Source organism: Quercus robur, chromosome 1 (genome assembly GCF_932294415.1).
Source record: "Quercus robur chromosome 1, dhQueRobu3.1, whole genome shotgun sequence".
NCBI lineage: Eukaryota > Viridiplantae > Streptophyta > Magnoliopsida > Fagales > Fagaceae > Quercus > Quercus robur.
The window spans coordinates 43,863,369-43,882,883 of record NC_065534.1 but is presented as its reverse complement, the minus strand read 5'-3'; the positions used below and the strand labels follow the sequence as shown (position 1 = coordinate 43,882,883).

At 33.4% G+C, this 19,515-nt stretch overlaps 1 protein-coding gene across 1 annotated transcript; it reads left to right on the top strand.

The window, feature by feature from the left end:
• The first annotated feature begins 4,864 nt into the window (after positions 1–4,864).
• On the top strand, positions 4,865–19,064 carry LOC126690454 (methionine aminopeptidase 1B, chloroplastic). The gene is made up of 10 exons (XM_050385621.1): positions 4,865–5,089; positions 5,398–5,479; positions 6,679–6,916; positions 7,828–7,989; positions 8,069–8,110; positions 12,368–12,439; positions 12,646–12,725; positions 16,001–16,098; positions 17,155–17,202; positions 18,735–19,064. The coding sequence occupies exons 1-10, from the start codon at positions 4,981–4,983 to the stop codon at positions 18,878–18,880; spliced, it is 1,077 nt and encodes a 358-aa protein (XP_050241578.1). The 5' UTR covers positions 4,865–4,980; the 3' UTR covers positions 18,881–19,064.
• The last annotated feature ends 451 nt before the right edge of the window (positions 19,065–19,515 follow it).

The window sequence follows — 19,515 nt, the reverse complement described above, 5'->3', positions numbered from 1 at the left end:
CTTTAGGGTTTCTCTCTCAAAATTCTCTCTGGAAGCTCTCTTTCAATCGTGGGTTAAAGGGGTATTTATACTGGAGTGGAGAGGAATGTGAAACGTTAGGTTTTGGCAAAACAGGGGTGGCTCGCGGCTTGACCTCGCGGCTTGACCAAGTCGCGAGATCCAGTCGCGAGTTAACCGTATGGCCAGTTGTCCTGTTTTGTCCTGTAGTGCTCCAGTTAGCATGACTGTTCATCTTCCAGCATGCTTGGCACGTGTGCAGCTTCTGGCGGCTTACAGCCGCGAGTCCACCCGCGAGTCCCAGCCACGACTCTCTGTTTTCTTGCACACTCTTGAGCAATCTTCACTCTATCTCACTCACTACCCTTACAACAAACCCACCTAAATACAGGGTTACTAAATGCTGAATTACAAGCAAATTTGGCATGGAATAAAGCCAATTAGATGGTTGAATAAATTCAACCTTACAGAACCTTTAACGTACGAACCCAATACTAGTTTGGGATCGTTACAAATTGAGTCCTTACAGGCACAGTTGTTTATTTTTGGTAAAATTGAATGATTAGAATTAATTTTTTTTAGTTTTGATATTGGAAATTTTTTGTTGTTGGACTAATTTTTTGGGTTTGTTAAATTTGTTTTTGATAATCTATATATTTTTTTATGGCCATTAAAAGGATCAATAATATTGTTAAAGGGGGCCAATTGTAATTTTATTGAACCAAATTACTAAAATTAGTATATATATATATATATATATATATATATATATATATATTTACACACACAAGTTTTTTTTTGGAGCAATTTTTTTGTGCATTCAACATAAATTTGCAACAAACTTTTGAACACTAAAAACTAAGAGTCAAATGCATCAAAAAGTGTGTTTTGACTTGAAATACCCAACATACAAAAATATGACCTTAACAATAGGAATTATGTGTTATTATGACAAAGAAAAGTACTAGTACCTATATCTATAGTATAGGTTAGAATAATTAGTGTTATACCCTAAAATTGAAAGAGGTATGACAAGCAATTTTCACCCCCACAAAAGACTCACCCCACCTAAAATTCTTCATTATCACTTATTTAACTTGGATTGACTTAATACACAAGTAACGTGATATGTAATATACACTAAGGCAACACATTCATAGTCCAAATCCAAATATTACAACTCAGGTGGTCACATGGGAGCACCTTCCAAACACCAATAGCCAATGAAACACTTTGTGCTTTAATTACCTAAAGGCATTAGCTTAACACTGACTATCCCAATTATATATACAAATAATTAACGTCCCCATAAGATACACTTGCCTCGTGCATCTCATTTTTATTAATTTCAATTATAATATTCTATACATGACATCTGAATGAGAGTATGAGACGATCGATGTTATCTTCAATTTTTTTCACCAAAAATTTTCAAAACAACATTAACTATATAATGAACAATAATATAATCAAATATAAGACATTTCCATCTCAATGGCAGTGTCATCTCCTAAAACAACATGGATGTTTGACTTTATTTTGTTAATTATTTGACATAAATCTTTTTTCTTTTTTTGGTGGAGTTTCCAAATATTTGACAAGTTCAATGTCGAAGACTAGGTATTTAACTCATGAATAAATATTATTATTATTATTATTATTTAATATATATTCATACAGCTACTGGTATATTTCTTAGATGCTCTCTTACTCTCTTTACTTCATCTTTTCCATGCAGCTTCTTCGAGACTTCCACAGAGATATGAAGAAATATTTAGGCTCATTTGTTTCTTTCCTGCTAATTAATTCGGCTTTCCATTTCGTCAATCGTCAATGAATTGCTAAGAATGGAGATATTCAAATGGAAGATTCTGTGCATGAGAGTCAAGAAAACACATCCGCTCGTATCATAAAAGTAATTGATTGAAAGTGAAAATTAACAAGATCATGTTAATTCAAATAAATATCTTACTTATATATAGAGGGTTCGGTTAATGTATGTTCTTATAATATATATTAATTATTAATTTTAAGAAAAATTGAAAAAAATTATCAAAAAAGGTTAGTCCTCTTTTTTATTTAATGACAAACAAAATTCCTAAAATGGTTTATTAATAGATTCTCTAAAAGCATAAATCAATAAAACTCAAATATACATATAGACATATAAGTGCTATTAGTGATTCTGTTATTGGTTGAGATTAAGGTTTAACAAGAGTTTTGTAATTCAATTAACATTTTTTTTTAATGTTTCGAATGGAGACACCAAAAATTCAAACTTTCGTTATAAACTACTCAATTGTCAAAGATTTAAAAAAAAAAAAAAAGTTGAGATTAAAATTCCAATTTATTTTGTTATAAGTCTAGTTAAAGTCAGTCAAAATGATTGATACATAATATATCATCTTCGAGATTTTTAGGTTGATTTTAATCCTAATTATGCGGGTGTCGGAACGTGCATCTTGTAGAAACTTTGTTTTTATGATGGTTGACTGGCTCTTTGCCTATTATTTTCAATCAGAATTTAAAGTCTATGTTAGTGTCTCCTAGCCATGAAGTTGCATTTTCCACATCGGTTTCCATCTCTGTTGATATAAAAGCATATCTCCAGGTGTGCATGTGTTTCCTTTTGTCGAAAATGTAAAAAAACAAGAATAAATTTGATACATTGTCCCCCTAAAAAGTTCCTTAGGAGGACTAGGATCAGTACTTGTGGAACACTATTCTCTCTCTATTTTTTTTTTTTTTTTTTTTTTGAGAAATTGTGGAACACTATTCATTGCCTAACAATTTTGAATCTGCGGTCCTTGTCTTCGCCACGCGTCTTATCTACACGAGCAAATGCGAAAAGCTAATGTAATTTCGTTATAGTATTTTTGATTTGTTCAATTTGAATTATTTCACTAGCCGGTTTTTATTTTTATTTTTTGGAATGCATAAAGTTGCAATAGATCTATTACATTATTTTTTATTTGTTCAATTCATACTGTTTCACGTTATAATCAAATATTAATACAATAAATTGGCACAATATTTTTACAATTGAGGTGTTAATTCTTTATGGGTTAAATTAAAATAATAAAATATCATACTGGAACCAACCACAACTAAAAATGAAGATATTGTAAAAAAAAAAAAAAAGTGCTACATTCACAGTATTTTTCACAACATTTTCATAAAAAAAAAGGTGGTTAATGAAACTACTATTTTACCTACCAATAGCAACATGTAATAACCTACTACTTATAATTTTTTGTGAAAATATAGTGGACATAACATTTCTTTTGTGAAAATATTAAGACATTTTGTTTTTGACACCACACACACACACATATAATTTTAACTCCCTAATTTAAGATGAATCTATAATGTCTATTCTCCCATCTAAATAGTGTATAAATTTAAAAACAAAATTTAGTTACAAAATTAGTTGTAACCTTTAAAGTACAACCTCTTTACTCAATATCTTTTTTATTAAAGGTGAATTTTGACAAATCTACTATTAGATTACATTTTTTTCATCTGTTTGTTTCGCTGGAAAACCTTCTATAAAGATATTTTTACATTTTTCAATATTTGGTAGCATAAAAAAAATTGGTTAACGGAAAACTCTTATAAAAATAAGGCTTATTTTCTATAGGTTGTTTTCCAATTTTTTTTTTTTTTTTGGAAAACAATCTCTCTCTCACATAGTGTATAGCTTCTATAAATATTATCTTCTTCTAACCTAAGAAAAAAATATTTTTTTTTTACTCATTCAGCCTTTCTCACAATAAACTCTCTCACTTCTTCTCCTTCCTTTTCTTTTTTCTCTCTTTTCACACCCTCACTATCACCCCTTTTGGCATCTTCTCTTTCCATAGATTTCTCTCTCTATCTGCCTCTCTTCTCTTTTTTCTTCCTATTTATTCTACCCTCTATAACACCGTTCTTTAATAAGGTTTTTATTTTTTTTCTCCTCACAGTTCGGTCAACGGTTCTATAACAATTTTCGGTATATTTATCAAACTATTTGTACTGGATTAGTTTGCCAGTAAAACTATTTGGCCTATGTGGCATTTTGAATTATTTAAAATGAAACTTAAGGTTATACTGGCTATTTTGAATTATGAGAAATATGGTTTATATATATATATATATATTATGTATGTTACTGTTTATATACGTGAGCAAGATGAATATTTGAGATCATGAAAATTCAATAGCTAATTTTGATTGTAACCGTTGTCAAAATTTTAGTTTGAAAACCAAATTCATTCTTGTTTTTTATTATTATTATTTATTTATATTGATTGCATTAGGTGGGTTTACACAATACACATATTATACATGTTTTAAATTATACAAGAAATTTTATAAAAACTGTGAATACCAAACACCAGAAAACATTTTGAAGCTCACTTTCAAGGTTGTTACCAAACATCGGAAAATAAGATAGTTTTCCAGAAAATATTCTTTGAAAAATGAATCATTTTCTAGAAAACGTTAATGCTGAAACAAACAAAGCGTAAATCCTTCTTATTTGCAAAATTTATAGAAAATTAAAGATTAATAGTTATACCATCAATAAATTATTTAAATTGCAAGTTTTCATAGTTTAAAATTATGCATAAAATATAAACTTATAGATAATATAGTAAATAATATCAAATTGACACAAAATTTAACATGTATATTAAAAGCGTAAATAACATTCAATTTAACTGTTAGGTTTTCAAAATATATATTAATGATTTTGTTATTATTTTTAAAATTGTTATCCCAAAAGTTTTGGGCATTCTTGAGGATATTGCCATATTCCCATAATTATAACTTGGTCCATAAAACATTTAGCCCATTAATATAATACCCACTGAATTAGAAGTCACTGTTTCAAAATTGGCCAAGCCCGTATTGCAAAGCTCTGCATTCCTCTTTTCTGTTATCCACATTCCACACACGCTCTCTCTGTCTGTCTCTCTCAGTGACAGTGTGTAGTAGAGGATGGCATCTCTGCAACTGCCATCATCCTTGCATGGTGAACCTTTATCAAACTCAACTATGTTCATGGGGATGAGGGCCCCACTCACCTTCTCACCCTATACTCTCTCTGGTCTATTACTCACACTCTCTTTACTCATTTTCTGTCTCTATTTTTCTCCTGTTGCTAATGAAAATAACAAATTAGAAAAGGAAAGAACAGAAAATTTTGAACTATATTCTGTTTTAGCCAATGGGTCTTTTTTGTTTTCATCAATAAGAACATTGAAAGTTTCAAATTTGGTTGTGTTTTCTTATTTTCTCTGAGTTCACAGTAGGGGAGTCATTTGTTCATCTCTCTTTTGTTAATATAAAGTTGCTAACTTTGATTGCAATAATGGGTCTTATTCTGTATTATTAATATGTGGTTGTTCAATTCAGGAAAACATTTGCATTCTCGAAACCAATTTATTGTATTTTCCAAGAAGCTATGGGGTTTGGAGGAGGCAATGAGAATCAGAAGGTACATGACTTTGCAGGGTTATTAAGACCCCTTTTTTAGTTATGCAATAGTCAGTATGTGTGTTTCTTTCAGAGTTGAATCAGCTTTTGTGGCTTAGAAGCTCCCTTTATGGAATTTATAGAGGTTTTCTGAAAGTTGCTTGGGAATGATATTAATTAATTGTTTGTGCCGTTTTTGAGGGCAGCAACCCCTTACCTAAGGTTATCCAAAAATGTGAGCCCTAGTTATAAGTTCAAGAAAATGTGTAAATGATTTTAAAACAATTCAAAAAAGATAGTGAAGCAAAACCTCTTATGGTTCTCATTCAATGGAAAAAGAAATAGAGGCTTAGGTCCCATCAATGTGAACTCATTTCCTTCAATAGTACTACTGCATGAGTATTTCTCTTCCTCCAAATGTACCACATGAGACAAAGTGTGATGACATTCTATATAATGCAACTCCAATGAATACTAAAACGATCTTTCCAACAAAAAAATAAACCCACCACTGGTCCTTGCATAATCCAAGAAATCCTGACCAAAAATCAATATGAAAAACCAATAGGCTTCAATAATAAGAACAATGTTGAATAATTGCATTCAAGGTGGTTTAACTCATCTGCAACTACTACACTTTTTTACATCTTCTATTGCTATGGCATATTAGATGATGATTTGGGATTCTTTTTATTCTCTGCTCTGCCTGGTGAGGTAAAAATGATGAGGGAAACTATTATTTGATTTTACATAAACCTAGGAAAAGAGGGAAACCGCTAAAAAGGAAGAGCTGCACAGCCTGCACTATGCCAGTCCTTCAGTCCCTTTGCTCATGCATGTGTGTTCTTGATTAATTTTTTTTTTTTTTAATATGATTATGGTTTTTTTTTTATTATTATTATTTTTTTTATAAATTACTCTAATACTGATGTTGGCATATGGTGCCATGTAGAGGATATGTGTATGTCAATCTATTCTGTAGCTCCTTTCTATATCATAATTGTCACGTTGATTCTGTTTGAATTGTTAAGGTTGAAGTTGGAAATTCAACCTGCATTCTCTTTCAGGCACTTTGAGAAATGGAGTAGGGTCATTGTCAATTTGCTTTTTCAGGGCATAAAACGTTTGGACTATAAGTGGTTCATTGCATTTCATTGCTTCATCAGAAGGTTGAAGTGATTCTTAGTTTGTCTCCTTGATATATTCTTTGTTCGTATGTAGAGAACGTGAGCTTACAAGTGTGACAAAGGTCAAAAGAAGGCCACCATTGAGGCGGGGAAAGGTATCACCACGTCTTCCCATGCCTGATCACATACCAAAGCCTCCTTATGTAGGTTCAAATTTGTTGCCGGAAATTTCAAGTGAATACCAAATTCATGATTCTGAAGGCATTGCTCGCATGAGGGCTGCATGTGAGCTTGCTGCTCGTGTCTTAGACAATGCAGGAAAATTGGTTAGGGTAAGCTTTATGGCCCATGTGAAATTCTTTGTTGTGTTGTGTAAATAATAAGATCTATAAGGTAATAAGGTTCATAATGTTGTTCTACATGCGTAATCTGTGTCTGAGTATTGGTTCTAATGTATCCTACCAAAAAATATTTGTCTAAAATCACTTGCATATTTCTAGGCGGGCTCACAATATGAGTTAAGTTCTCTTTGTTAATTTAACTTAAAATGCAACTCAAGTTCAACTTGACATGTAACTCCAAAACCTTGCATGTTTATATTTGGGATTTTGGTTTCAAGCTCTGAGCAGCTGTTGACCTAACATTACATTTTAAAAGTGACTAAAATTTTCGAAGCTTAATGAACCCTTTGGTATGCTGGATTTGATCTCTATTACTTGGTGACTTCATATTCACATTTCAGCTGTGAATAGTTTGCAGTGGTTGTCAACTGTGGATTTCATATTTGCTGCTGTCTTCTAGAGATGTATTAGGTCAATGAAAGGCCTTTAGCATAAATTCAGGTGAGCTTTGATATAGAGTTGTATCCTGTCAGAAAGATGTCCTGGTTGTTGCAAGTTGCAACATATTTTGGGATGGTAGTTATTGAGTCTATGAGGTGCATTGTTGGATGAATGGAATGCCTAGTGCGTAGGCTATTGTTTCCTTCTGCAAGTGTCTTTCACAATATGATCAGGATGAGGAATATCCATGAGGATGCAGTTTTCTTTGATGTGAAAAAAAGAAAACGAAAATTTCTCTTTCATTTTGCCTCTTTAAAAGTGGAACAGGTCTTGGAAGTTCACCCTCCTTCCTTTATCCATTGTCATGATGGACCACATGCTTATTGTAAATCTAGTCATGCTATCTCTCCATTGGATTATTAAAATTGGTCTTTGGTTGACATGTTTTTGTATCTTAACAGCCGTCTGTTACAACAGATGAAATTGACAAAGCAGTGCACCAAATGATTATTGATGCTGGTGCTTATCCCTCACCTCTTGGCTATGGGAGATTTCCAAAGAGTGTATGTACATCGGTTAATGAGTGCATGTGCCACGGAATACCTGATTCTCGCCAGTTACAGGTTTGGTATGCTATGACTACGTATTGACACCTTCATAGGAAGCCATACCATTCATCACTAATAGTCTTCTCTTGTGCAGGATGGTGACATAATAAATATTGATGTAACGGTCTACCTAAATGTACGTTCCACTTAATGTGCTAATTTTTCATATTTGCTTATTTGTATATGTGAGCTAATTTTTCATATTTGCTTATTTGTATATGTGAATAACTGTTTGATGTCTTGATTGAATATCCTTACAGTAAAGTGTATTGAGCATTTGATTTGACCATCTGTGTATCCTATACTCCTGATTTTTAAGTTTTTTCATATATACTATTTGTATGTTCTTCATAAGCTAGATGCATATCAAGTACTTGTAGTATATTGAATTAAGTATCTAGAACGATCGGTCTCTAAAGCTTAAAAATGGTAGTACCTAGTGCACAAAGCTTTCATTTTTGCCGGCTCTAGGAGAGGTTGTGGTAGGCAGCCTTACCCCAATTTATAGAGAGAGACTGATTCTTGGACCCAAACTTGTGACTTGTGACTTTTGGTGGAAGACACTTGCCATTGTACTAGGCCTGACCTATCTCTAAAGCTTCATTCTTGCAATATAGTTTTATTTGATGTGGCTGCAAGCACATGGCACCAAGGATCTGGCTTTGATAAATGCCATGAACAGAGATCCTTTCCCCCTCTCTTTTTATGTTTGTTTAATTTGTAAGCCCTTTGGGGTCAAAATTTATTTATTTAAAAAGAGAGGGAGAGAGATTCCTAGGCAAATTATTATGATCTAGCATCCACGCTACCTTGTATAGTTTTATTTGTGGTTCCATTGGTATCTTCAACCTCTCAACGAGTTGGATACGCACGGACGCGGCTGCACACGCGTCTGTGGCTGAACTTTTTTTTTTTGGTTTCCGATTCGATCTGAAATGGGCCGAAACAGGCCTTAGATATGGGCTGAAATAATTTTTTAAAAATAAAAACATAAAATATAGGCAAAAATGTAAAATTGACCCTCTAACTTTTAGCTTTTGTCATTTCAGTCCCCTAACTTTCAGTTTTGTCATTTCAGTCCTTTAAGTTTCAATTTTTGTTAATGTAGTATTCTGTTAGGTTTCAGTTACTACTACCGTTAAGTTTGACCTTTTTTTTTTTTTTTTTTTTTTTTTTTTTTTTTATGAAAATAATTTTTGTAATTAAAAGAAAATAAAAAAAAAAGCCTGAAAAAAAAAAAGAAAAAAGAAAACATGGAACTTTTCTTTTCTTGTTGCTCGGAAAAATCAGAGCAACAAACCTTAGATCTCGAGCTTTCAGTTGGTTTGGAAAGACGGCTTGACTCCTCAAAGCCATCGAGAGCGCCGCCACTGGCAGAGGTGATGCCGCTCCATGACAGTGGCGTGGTAGGACTAGCTCGCGTAGGCTGGGCCTTCTTCTTTGTGGTGGAGTCACCGTGTCTGGGCGCCAACTTGGAACGACGTTGGCAGACAGTCCAGCTGAGGCGGAGAACAGTCTGAACAGGCTTCGGCAGAGGAGGCTGAACTTGGAAGAGCCTTAACAGAAATCCACCACCACCGTGTCGTCGGTCATGGCCTCCTTGACCCACTCATCGTCGCTCATATTCTCACTACGATGTCGTTTCAGGGAGAGAAAAAGAAGAATGAAAATCTTGTTGGTGGTGTTGTATAGCGTGTGTTTGTGTTAAATGATGGAGAGAGAGCAGAGAACGGGGAACTGAGGATGAAGACTGAAGGGGACCTTCCAGTTCCATGTTGTTTTTATTTTTTATTTTTTATTTTCTTTTAATTACAAAAATTATTTTCAAAAAAAAAAAAGGTCAAACTTAACGGTAGCAGTAACTGAAATCTAACATAATACTACATTGATAAAAATTGAAACTTAGAGGACTGAAATGACAAAACTGAAAGTTAGAGGATTGAAATAACAAAAGCTAAAAGTTAGAGGGTTAGTTTTGCATTTTTGCCTAAAATATATCATCAAAACACTGTTTTGATAGCCTACTTTAAAGAAATAATCCTAAAATCATCTAAAAGTCTCTCTCATTCTCTCCGTCTCCTCTCTCTCTCTCTAACCCACGGCCATGGCTCTAGTAGTCTAGCTCTCCCTCAGACTCCCTCCATCTCTCACTTTATTATCTACTAATGCTCTTAAATCGGTATATGTTTACCTTTATATGAAAAAAAATGCTTAGCAATATATAGAAAATAAAAATAAAAATATATTTATTAATTTATTAGTAAACGTATCTCGTCGCCCTCGTATCCTATTTTTTCAAAAATTGCCATATCGCCGCACTGCACCCGCACCTGAACTTGAACTTGAACCCAAATCCGTACCCGTGCTTCCTAGCTCAATAGTAGCTTTGGAAACAACATTCATCTTGCTCCCACCATCAATAATAAGCATTTGACTTTCAGTTTTACAATGCACTATGGTCCTAAATATTGAAGTACACTTCCAATCCTCCTCTTATTTGGGTATAGCTTGAATACGCCTAACAATTGAGAGAAGTGATGCATCTTCCCGCATCAACATGATCCTAGATGATAAATTTTGTCAAGCGGCTGAAGAAGATTTTGGCAGGGACTTGTGATAGGATTTTTGCTCTGATAGCAATTTGATGTTGGACAAATTAGGGATTTGTCTATGTTTAGTTGGGTTGGTTTAGGGTTAGGAAAGAAGAAGAATTAGAGAGAACTTAGGGCTGTAGTGGCTGTTTAGGGGCTGTGTGACCTGTGAACCTTAGAAAGAAAGAAGAGAAAGAGAGCCAACGTGCTTATTGCTCAAAACACTCAATTTTATTAATCAACTCTTTCTATTTTTCTTTGAATACATTGAGCACAATAAATATAGACTCTTGTACTAGTAATATAGGATTCCTACTAGTATTAGGAATATTAATAAAACCTAATAAATACTAACTTGGACACAAAGTAAATAAACCTAAGATACTTAGAATACCTTAGAAGATTCTAGACTCAACTAAATTACCAAAATACCCTTAATTCACAGGAATTGCAGAAATTACAGATTTGCCCCTCAATATAAAACTGACCATAACTAATAAAATGAAAACCCAAATTAAAAACTGTTTTAACCCTAAAAGACTCATACTTAGACCATTAAAAGGGCACATCTTTCACTTCAATTGAACTTCACATGAGGACTCAATAGAATAATTTTTGAATAGGCGAATTTGCAAAGTAATAGCATATTTATCTTCCATGACTCCATCACCCTCTTTATTTATCAAAAAAATGACTCCATCACCCTCTCTCTCTCTCCCCCCCCCCTCTCCCTTTTTTCATTCTTTAGGCAGGTACAAAATCCTAAAATCTAAAACCTTTTCAGCAATAGGATGATATGAGAGGATGACAGATGTTCCGTGCTTGTCCCCATTTAGTAAAATTGCTAGAGAAAGTGAAAGGAAAGTATAAATGTTTCTGTACTCAATTTAACCACATAATCACACTAATGTTTTGCTTAGGAGTTCCAAGGATTTAAATTTTGACGTTGGATTAAAGTTCTGTCAGACAGTCATCCTGGAATTGGAATAACTTGGTCAATATATATTTTTTTAATATATAAGTTCCTACTGCTAAGGAGTTATCGATTCTTAAGCCTTTTAATATGAAGTTGCTCTCCATGAACTCAGAGCTCTATGGATATATCCTTTAAAGATCTTGCTTTTGTAAAACTGGGATTTTAGATTTTTATGAAGTTGAAACGGTGGCTTCCTTTTTAACATTTTTTGGTAAGTTACACACGCACTCAATAGGATTTGAACCCATGTCCTCAACCCTCCTAGTGCTTATAAGGGGAGGAGGTGCCATCGGCATAACTGCAGTTTTTTCTAGAGAAGTAAATAAACTTTCAACCAATGTTTGACTTTTCCTCTCCCTTTTGCTATGGATTTGGTTTGGGTGTTGGTGCGGATACGAGGTACAAGCCCCCAATTACATGCACGTATAGGAGGAAGAGCAAAAAGAAGACGGCCCTACGTCAGGTGTTCTTGCTAATTTTGATAGCTTGAACTAGCTCTCTGATTTCTCCTCTAAAATTCTCTCTTTCCTTGATTCATATTCAGACTTGAATCATAAACCCACCACAAGCACACGTAGACAAATTCCCAAATTTTTTTTCCATTGTCATTTATGATGCAATTGGTTTGCTCTTTACCAAAGTTTTATTTCTGAAAAAAGCGCACACGTGCACACACACAGGAACTCAAATATAATATTAGAAGATTTGTTGCTGAAAAGGTCAGTAGTTTCTTGCTGTAGATAATGTAAGGTATCTGACTCTTTCAGTATTTCTATTCTACTTCTTTAAAGCTAGAAGTTGATTTCTTTCTTTGTATGTTGTGTAGGGATATCATGGAGACACATCAAAAACATTTTTTTGTGGAGATGTTAGTGATGAGATGAAACGCCTCGTGAAGGTAAATGTTTGTTTGATCCCCACAAATGGGGTAATAACTAACATATTATTTTGGACATGCATGTAGCAATTGTTTTAAGTTGGAAGCATAGTTTCTTCTCAACCATTGTTGTTCTGGAAAGCTTTGTACCAATTTATCAAATAAATTATCGATTGCGCATTAAACGTTGCCTCACTTATAGCTGTTCAATCTGTGTAATGTGGCAGGTTACTGAAGAGTGCTTGGAGAGAGGCATAGCTATTTGCAAAGATGGTGCTCAATTTAAGAAAATTGGAAAGAGAATTAGGTACTACTTCTTGTGCTCATGATATGTTGGATCAGAAAAGAAAAGACATTTTTGTATAAGACTTAAGTGTCAAGTCAAAAATGGTTAGAGTATGTGAATGTCAATTTGCAGACACCAATTAAAATGTCAGATGCTATTAGAAATAGATCCATGTCCACAGTATAATAGCTTATTTAGATTCTACAGTGAAATATGTTGAAGTAATTTTGTGCTTTATACTTTACTATTGATACTAGCATATAAATTTTAACTCATTAATGCAATAAAGTTTGCTCATCTATTGAGCATTATTTTAATGTATTCAACTCAGAACCTTATGAAAAAAAGTATTCAATTCAGAGCCTGTGAAGAAAAGAACTACCCACCAAAGAGTAGCACAGGGCTTGATACATGGCAAGCTATGCTCAGTTTGTTTTGGTGTAAAACATTTTCCAGTATTTGGTACAATTGAAAATCTTGGTCTGTTGGTCAACGGAAAACCATTTTTACAATCAAAAAACAAAAACCCCAAAAGAGGTATAAAATGTTCTATGCTTCTAAGCATAAAGCAAGTGTAAAACATGTTCCATGGCTTCCCATCCCCACAGAACATAACAACAACAACAAAAAAAGAGAAGAAAAAAAGCTCTCATCTCAACTGTAAGTTTTTCTAGTTGCTCTAGATAGTATTCATGTTGTGGATGAAAGTTATTGTTTAATTATATGAAATATTAATGATTTTATGTGCTAGTGAAATAGAGGAAAGTGTTTTTGCAATATTTTCTAGCGTCGCAATGAAACACAGAAAAAAGTCATTTTCCTTGTAAACATTTTTCCCGGGAAATATTTTATGTTGAAATGGAGCATTGGAGTGCACATCAAGTCTTTTGAGAGAGTTAATGAGTTAGTTATTTGTAATCAAAGAACATAGGAAAAAACAAGTGCTCTGCATCAAAGTTTGAATTTTGACTATGGCCTTGTACAACTGTCATAAATAAACTTTACCAAAATCTTTTTGTAATACACCATATCTGGGAAACCTTTTTAGGTAGTATGGTACATCTTATAATAATACTGAAATCAAAAGGAAAACTGTAATTTCAAGTATGAGTAGATTTGGTACCTTGGCCTACTATGACTTGGTTATAAAATATCAGGGGTAGGTGTAAAAGATTCTTTGTCTTCTTCATAGTGTTTGTTTGGCATTGCTGTAGGAAGTAAAGCTTTACTAGTAGAGCTTTTACAATATTAAGCTTTAACTGAAAAGCTCTAGTGTTTTGAGTGTTTGGCAAATTACAGTGTATAGTGCTTTAAAGTTTTGGATTTATAAAGCTTGAACAGTGAATTGTAGAGTTTTTTCTTACAAGTTTCAGCTTTAAGGACCCCTTAAAGCCAGTGTTGTTATAAGTGCGCTTAGGTACAGTTAAAGCTCAAAACCCCAAGGTCTAAGCACTTTGCTTGGCCGAAGTGAAGATCATTTAAAGAAGTATGCCTTAGGCATGCGTTTTAATTATATTTCTAACAAAGATATTAATTTTCTTATGTGGATCATTTGGAGGGAAAGGAATACACGTACCTTTGAAGGGATTGAAAGATCGATTTATGAGTTGAAGCTTCTTTTTTTTTTTTAGACTTTGCGTGATTGGGCAAATGCTTCGGGTGTCTTCTCTTTTGTTTCTTTACTTGATATGCTTGATTTTTGTACTTGCAGTGTTACTTAATTTTTTGTTATTGCTTCTAGCACACTGCCTGTGTGTTTTTCCTCTGTATTTTCTTACATCTTTCTCCAATAAAGTTTATTAATTATCAAAAAAAAGAAAAAAAGAAAAAAAAAAGATATGAATTCTTAAAATTCATTGCTTGATCTTGAAGGAAATGACATGGACCATTGATTTACTATAGAAACACCATTCTTTCTTAAGGTGTTGTATTACACAAGCAATTATTTATTTGCATGTCAAAAAGATAAAAACTAGGTTAATTTATTAGTGCTTTTTGGTCTTTGCCTTTGAGATGTATGTTGATTGAACCATGTTCATCATTTGATTATAACTATAATGGCTATGTATTTTTATAAAGGACAAGACAGTTATGCAAAATATTACACTTTCTATGACTAGATTATTATCATATTGTCCATTGATAAATTTTTTCAATTTACTATATAAAATTTTTAAGAAATTGATTAACTTAAGTTAAATTTGAACTTACAAGCATTAATCAATTGCATTTACCTAATAGGTAAAATATAAATATTTTGAGTTTTCATTTTATTTTTTATAATATGTTGTGAATATTTCTATCTGAGGTTATTGGATATTATATTTGAAAAATGTGTGCTTTCCTTTAATCAAGCGTGTGCTAGCACCTAGACTTCAAGAGGTCTGTTCACTTAAGACTTAAGTGCACTTGACACTTTTACTGACACTGCTTAAAGCTCTTTTTTAGTGGGTTTCCACACACTTAAATATTTTTTAGCTCCAAGGGCTCTTTAAGGCTCTGCTTAATGTAGAGCCAGAAAGTAAAAACCACTTCATTGGCATGCTGATGCTTATGTAAGAAGTTGAACATGAAATTGGGTGGGACCCATACCTTATGTTGGGTGAGGATTTCTTCTCCTTGTAAGTTGGTTATAACAGGCCCAATACGACTTATAAAAATTGTAACTACACCTCACTTTATGTTTAGGCATTGTGTATAATAGATGGATATGTGTTTCACATAACAGAATAGACATAATTTACTGATTGTGTTTTGGTAATATTATAATTGACTTACTTGTGCATTCTGTTATCCCTGACTTTACTCTTCCTCCCATTTAAAATGTTAAATTCTCACTTGTTGGGCCCCCTCTTATTAAGGGGAAATTTAGGTCTACAAGTGAGGGGGAGTGTTAGACTTATGGTTAAGTGATTAAATTTATTATTTCCTAAGAGCTTTAGCTTTTGGGACAATTAGTAATTTAACATGGTATCAGAGCATGATATCCTGAATTCGATCCTTGTCTCCTTCACTCTACCTCCCATTTAAATTCTCACGTGTTGGGTCTCACTTATTAAAAGGTAGTTTCGGCTCACACGTGAGGGGGAATGTTAAAAATATGTGGTTAAATGATTAAATTTACCACATTCCAATAGTTTAAGCTCTTGGGACAATCGGTAATTTAACAATTTGCAACCTTATAATTTGTTTCAATGCATGATACATGATCATTTTATTTCATGTTATGTAACAATGATCGATTTCACTTGATTTTGAGTTGTTTATAACAATTATATTTTGGGTGGTTATCTCAGTGAGCATGCTGAAAAATATGGATATGGTGTGGTGGAGCGTTTTGTTGGCCATGGTGTGGGAACTGTATTTCACTCTGAACCAATTATATATCATCACCGTAAGTGACCTATTGATTTCAGTATTTTGATTACCTGATTACTTTATTGGCTTAGGAAGAATAAAACCATTAGAACTAAACATTTTGTACCATTGAGTAAACATTGGAACTTTAAGGGGACTCTTTATCTTAGTGAAAAATCTTGTGATGATTAATCTTATGTTGGTACCAACAAGCAACAACCTTGTAACGAGGTTCTTTAGGTGAAGCAAATATACCATTATTTCTCTTATATTCCTTTGCATAAGATCAAATTTGTGAACTAGGCTGCTTGTTTCTTTCATTGATTCATTTTGATTTTTTATTTTTTCATGATTATGTTGTTGATGTTTTAGATTTTATTTTCTCAAGTGCTGGCAAGTTGTGTGACTAACTCCACATTGTGTGTTGAGTTCCAAAGCAGTTTTGAGTTGATGATTGCTAAAATTAATATCAATTGTTGTAGAATTTATTCCCCTTTGTGAAGGAATCTTCATTTTGTACTCCAATTTGTAGATTAAGAATTTGTATCTGAAATATTGTTATACCATATAATTTGTAGTGAAAATAAATGACAGCTTTAAATGATGAGGTTTATTACACTACATACATTTTAGCTTGATCTGTCTAGGTAGTGCTTAGTAGAGTGCATTAGTTCTGATCTGGGGTATCATTAGGTTCTCAACTACTTGTTGACTCGAATTTAGCTTATATTTTATCATTAAAAATGAAAGTCTTTCTTCTTCCTCTCCTCTCTATATTGAATTGTTATGGTTATTTTATCGACTGTTCCTGGTTGATTTGATGATGGATGGATGGATAATCTTGAAAGCCTGGTAAAAGAGCAAGTAATTATAAAATGACTGCAACCAGCTCTAAATTTGGTTTGTCCAAATATCTGCAATGAGCTGTGGTCATGCCAAGAGCCTTGTGGCTTAGTTCTCCCACAGAGGAGAAACTAGGTTCAAATTCCTCGGGGTGATGTTAGGGGGATGCTGTTAAGTCATTATTTGAAGTTTCCTGTGCTTGTTGAATGTATTAAGTACTCGTTGACATATTTTCTTTATTGTCTGATAGGCAATGACGAGGCTGGTTTCATGGTAGAAGGTCAGACATTTACTATTGGTGAGTGCATTACCCTGTGCCTGTAAAGTAGGTGGTAATTTTATATTATCTTTTGCCCATTTAGTATTTAGACTGGAACTATATTGGTAGTTTTAACCATGTGGAGAATATACTCGAGCGATTGAAATGATAATAATAATATTAACACCAACACCACCAACACCAATAAAAAAACAACAGCAATAACAATAATGTAGGTGCTTAGTCTCTTGCACCTGAAAAGAAAGAATAAGGTAGCATCCCAAACCTTTCCCTGAATCCCTTTTATCCAAAAAAAAAAAAAAAAAAAGCTTGGGTTCAATCTGTAAGATAAGCTGTGTTCATGAACCAAAAAAACTTGAACCAAAAGAATTGCTTACCTCTTAGCGAGGATTCAGTATTCCAAAATTTCAGCTCAAATTGTGGGGAAAATTAATATTTCTGTTGCCTTATATTTAACTTCTACTGTAATGGTGTGTTGCAACTTGCAAACACCACTATCTTATCTTTGCTTGCTTTACTTTCCTAATTGTTGTATTAACATTCTTATCTTTAGCTATAGAGTGTAAACAACATATGTAGTGCTGCTTGGTTTCAAATATTTATCTGACTACAGTGCCTACAAATGTTCCTTCTTGCTTTGACTCTGTCTTGGTATCACCTACCTAATGCCATTAAACACGGTGCTCTAGTTAGTTAACTGTTATATGACAGCCTTTTCATTTCTCGACTTACCCGTCTTAGTGTTGAAAATAATGATGACAAACTTCAATATATCTGACATCTCAGTTTATGTAGCTTTGACTTTGTCTATATCTGACTATATTGCCTACAAAATGTTCTTTCTTGCTCTAATTCTGTCTTTTTATTTTTTAAATTTTATTTTTTATAATCGATTTAGTTCTGTCTTGGTGTCACCTAGAATACCCAATAAACAATGTACTCTAGCTAGTTGGCTGAAATATCACATCCTTTTCATTGTCTTACTTCTTCCCTTGTCTAGTTGAAATAATGACAAAAACTTTGTTAGCACCATGCTAAAGGTTTTAGGCGGACAAGAATGTAGATTGGATTAAAAAAATGCAAGAATAATTAAAATAAAATATAAATAAGAAGAATGTACCTGATGTAGAGGTCGGGCTTTAGTTAAATGGCAAGTGCCTTTCATCAAAGCGACATGTCACGGGTTCAGCTCTGTGAATCAGCCTCTCCAAAACAAATTGGGGGTAAGGCTACTTACCATGACTTTTCCCAGACTCCATAAAATGTGTTAGTTTGGTGCACTGGATATGACTTTTTTTTTTTTACATAAAAATTTACTAAGTTTGAGATCTCAGTTCGTGGTGCTTGCAAACAGAAGGCAGAAGTTGGTGGACCAAAATGAGATTTTAAAAAAAGAAAAAGATTTAAAGGACCAAAATGGAAACAATCCAAAACTTTAAGGGTAAAAAATGTAATTTATTTTATTACTTTTTAATAATATCTACACCAATGAGGCTGGAAATTTGATCCATAAATCCTTTTGATAAGAGTTTCTTCCCGTTTTACTGCAGAACCAATTCTTACACTTGGAAGTATTGATTGTATAACATGGCCAGACAACTGGACAACTGTAACCGCTGATGGTAGCGCTGCTGCACAGTTTGAGCATTCCATTTTGATTACTAGAACTGGCGCAGAAATTTTGACAACATACTGAAACTCTATTTTAATAAGTATGGTTGATTCTACATTACTGTTCTGTGCCCATGTGTATAGGAAGTAAATTACATATATAAAGGAGGATGAATCAGCATTTTCGTTCATTTTGCTTCTAGACTTCTATGCTAAAATTGATGGATGCCAAAGTGTGCATATGCAATAAGAATAGGGGAATTTTAATATATTGCTCCACTCCATCCTCTTTTACCAACAGAAATGTAGTTCCAAACCGCAAGAACAGTACTATAAATTTTCTTTTCTTTTTTCTTTTTAAAAGCACAGCATGAATAGTTTGATATGAACAATGAATATGGTTATAACTGGAAGGAGTTGAACCTTGGTTCTTGTTAGAATGATAGTAGTGTGGCTATATCAATGTACACTGGACTTGGTTGAATGATTATATGTTACCTTTTATGGACTGCTAGCTAAATTTATCAACTATCATCAGTGATGGTCACAGTTTTGGGCAAAGAGAAGGTGCAACTACAATATTGAGCAATGGAAACACGTGCTCAAATACACGTGCCGGTCTCATATCTTGTCCTCTTCTGTGTACTAGACGTAGGCCTTGATCTTTCCTAATCCTAACATGTTATCCTCCACTGTAGCTAGATTTTTTATGCCTCAAAC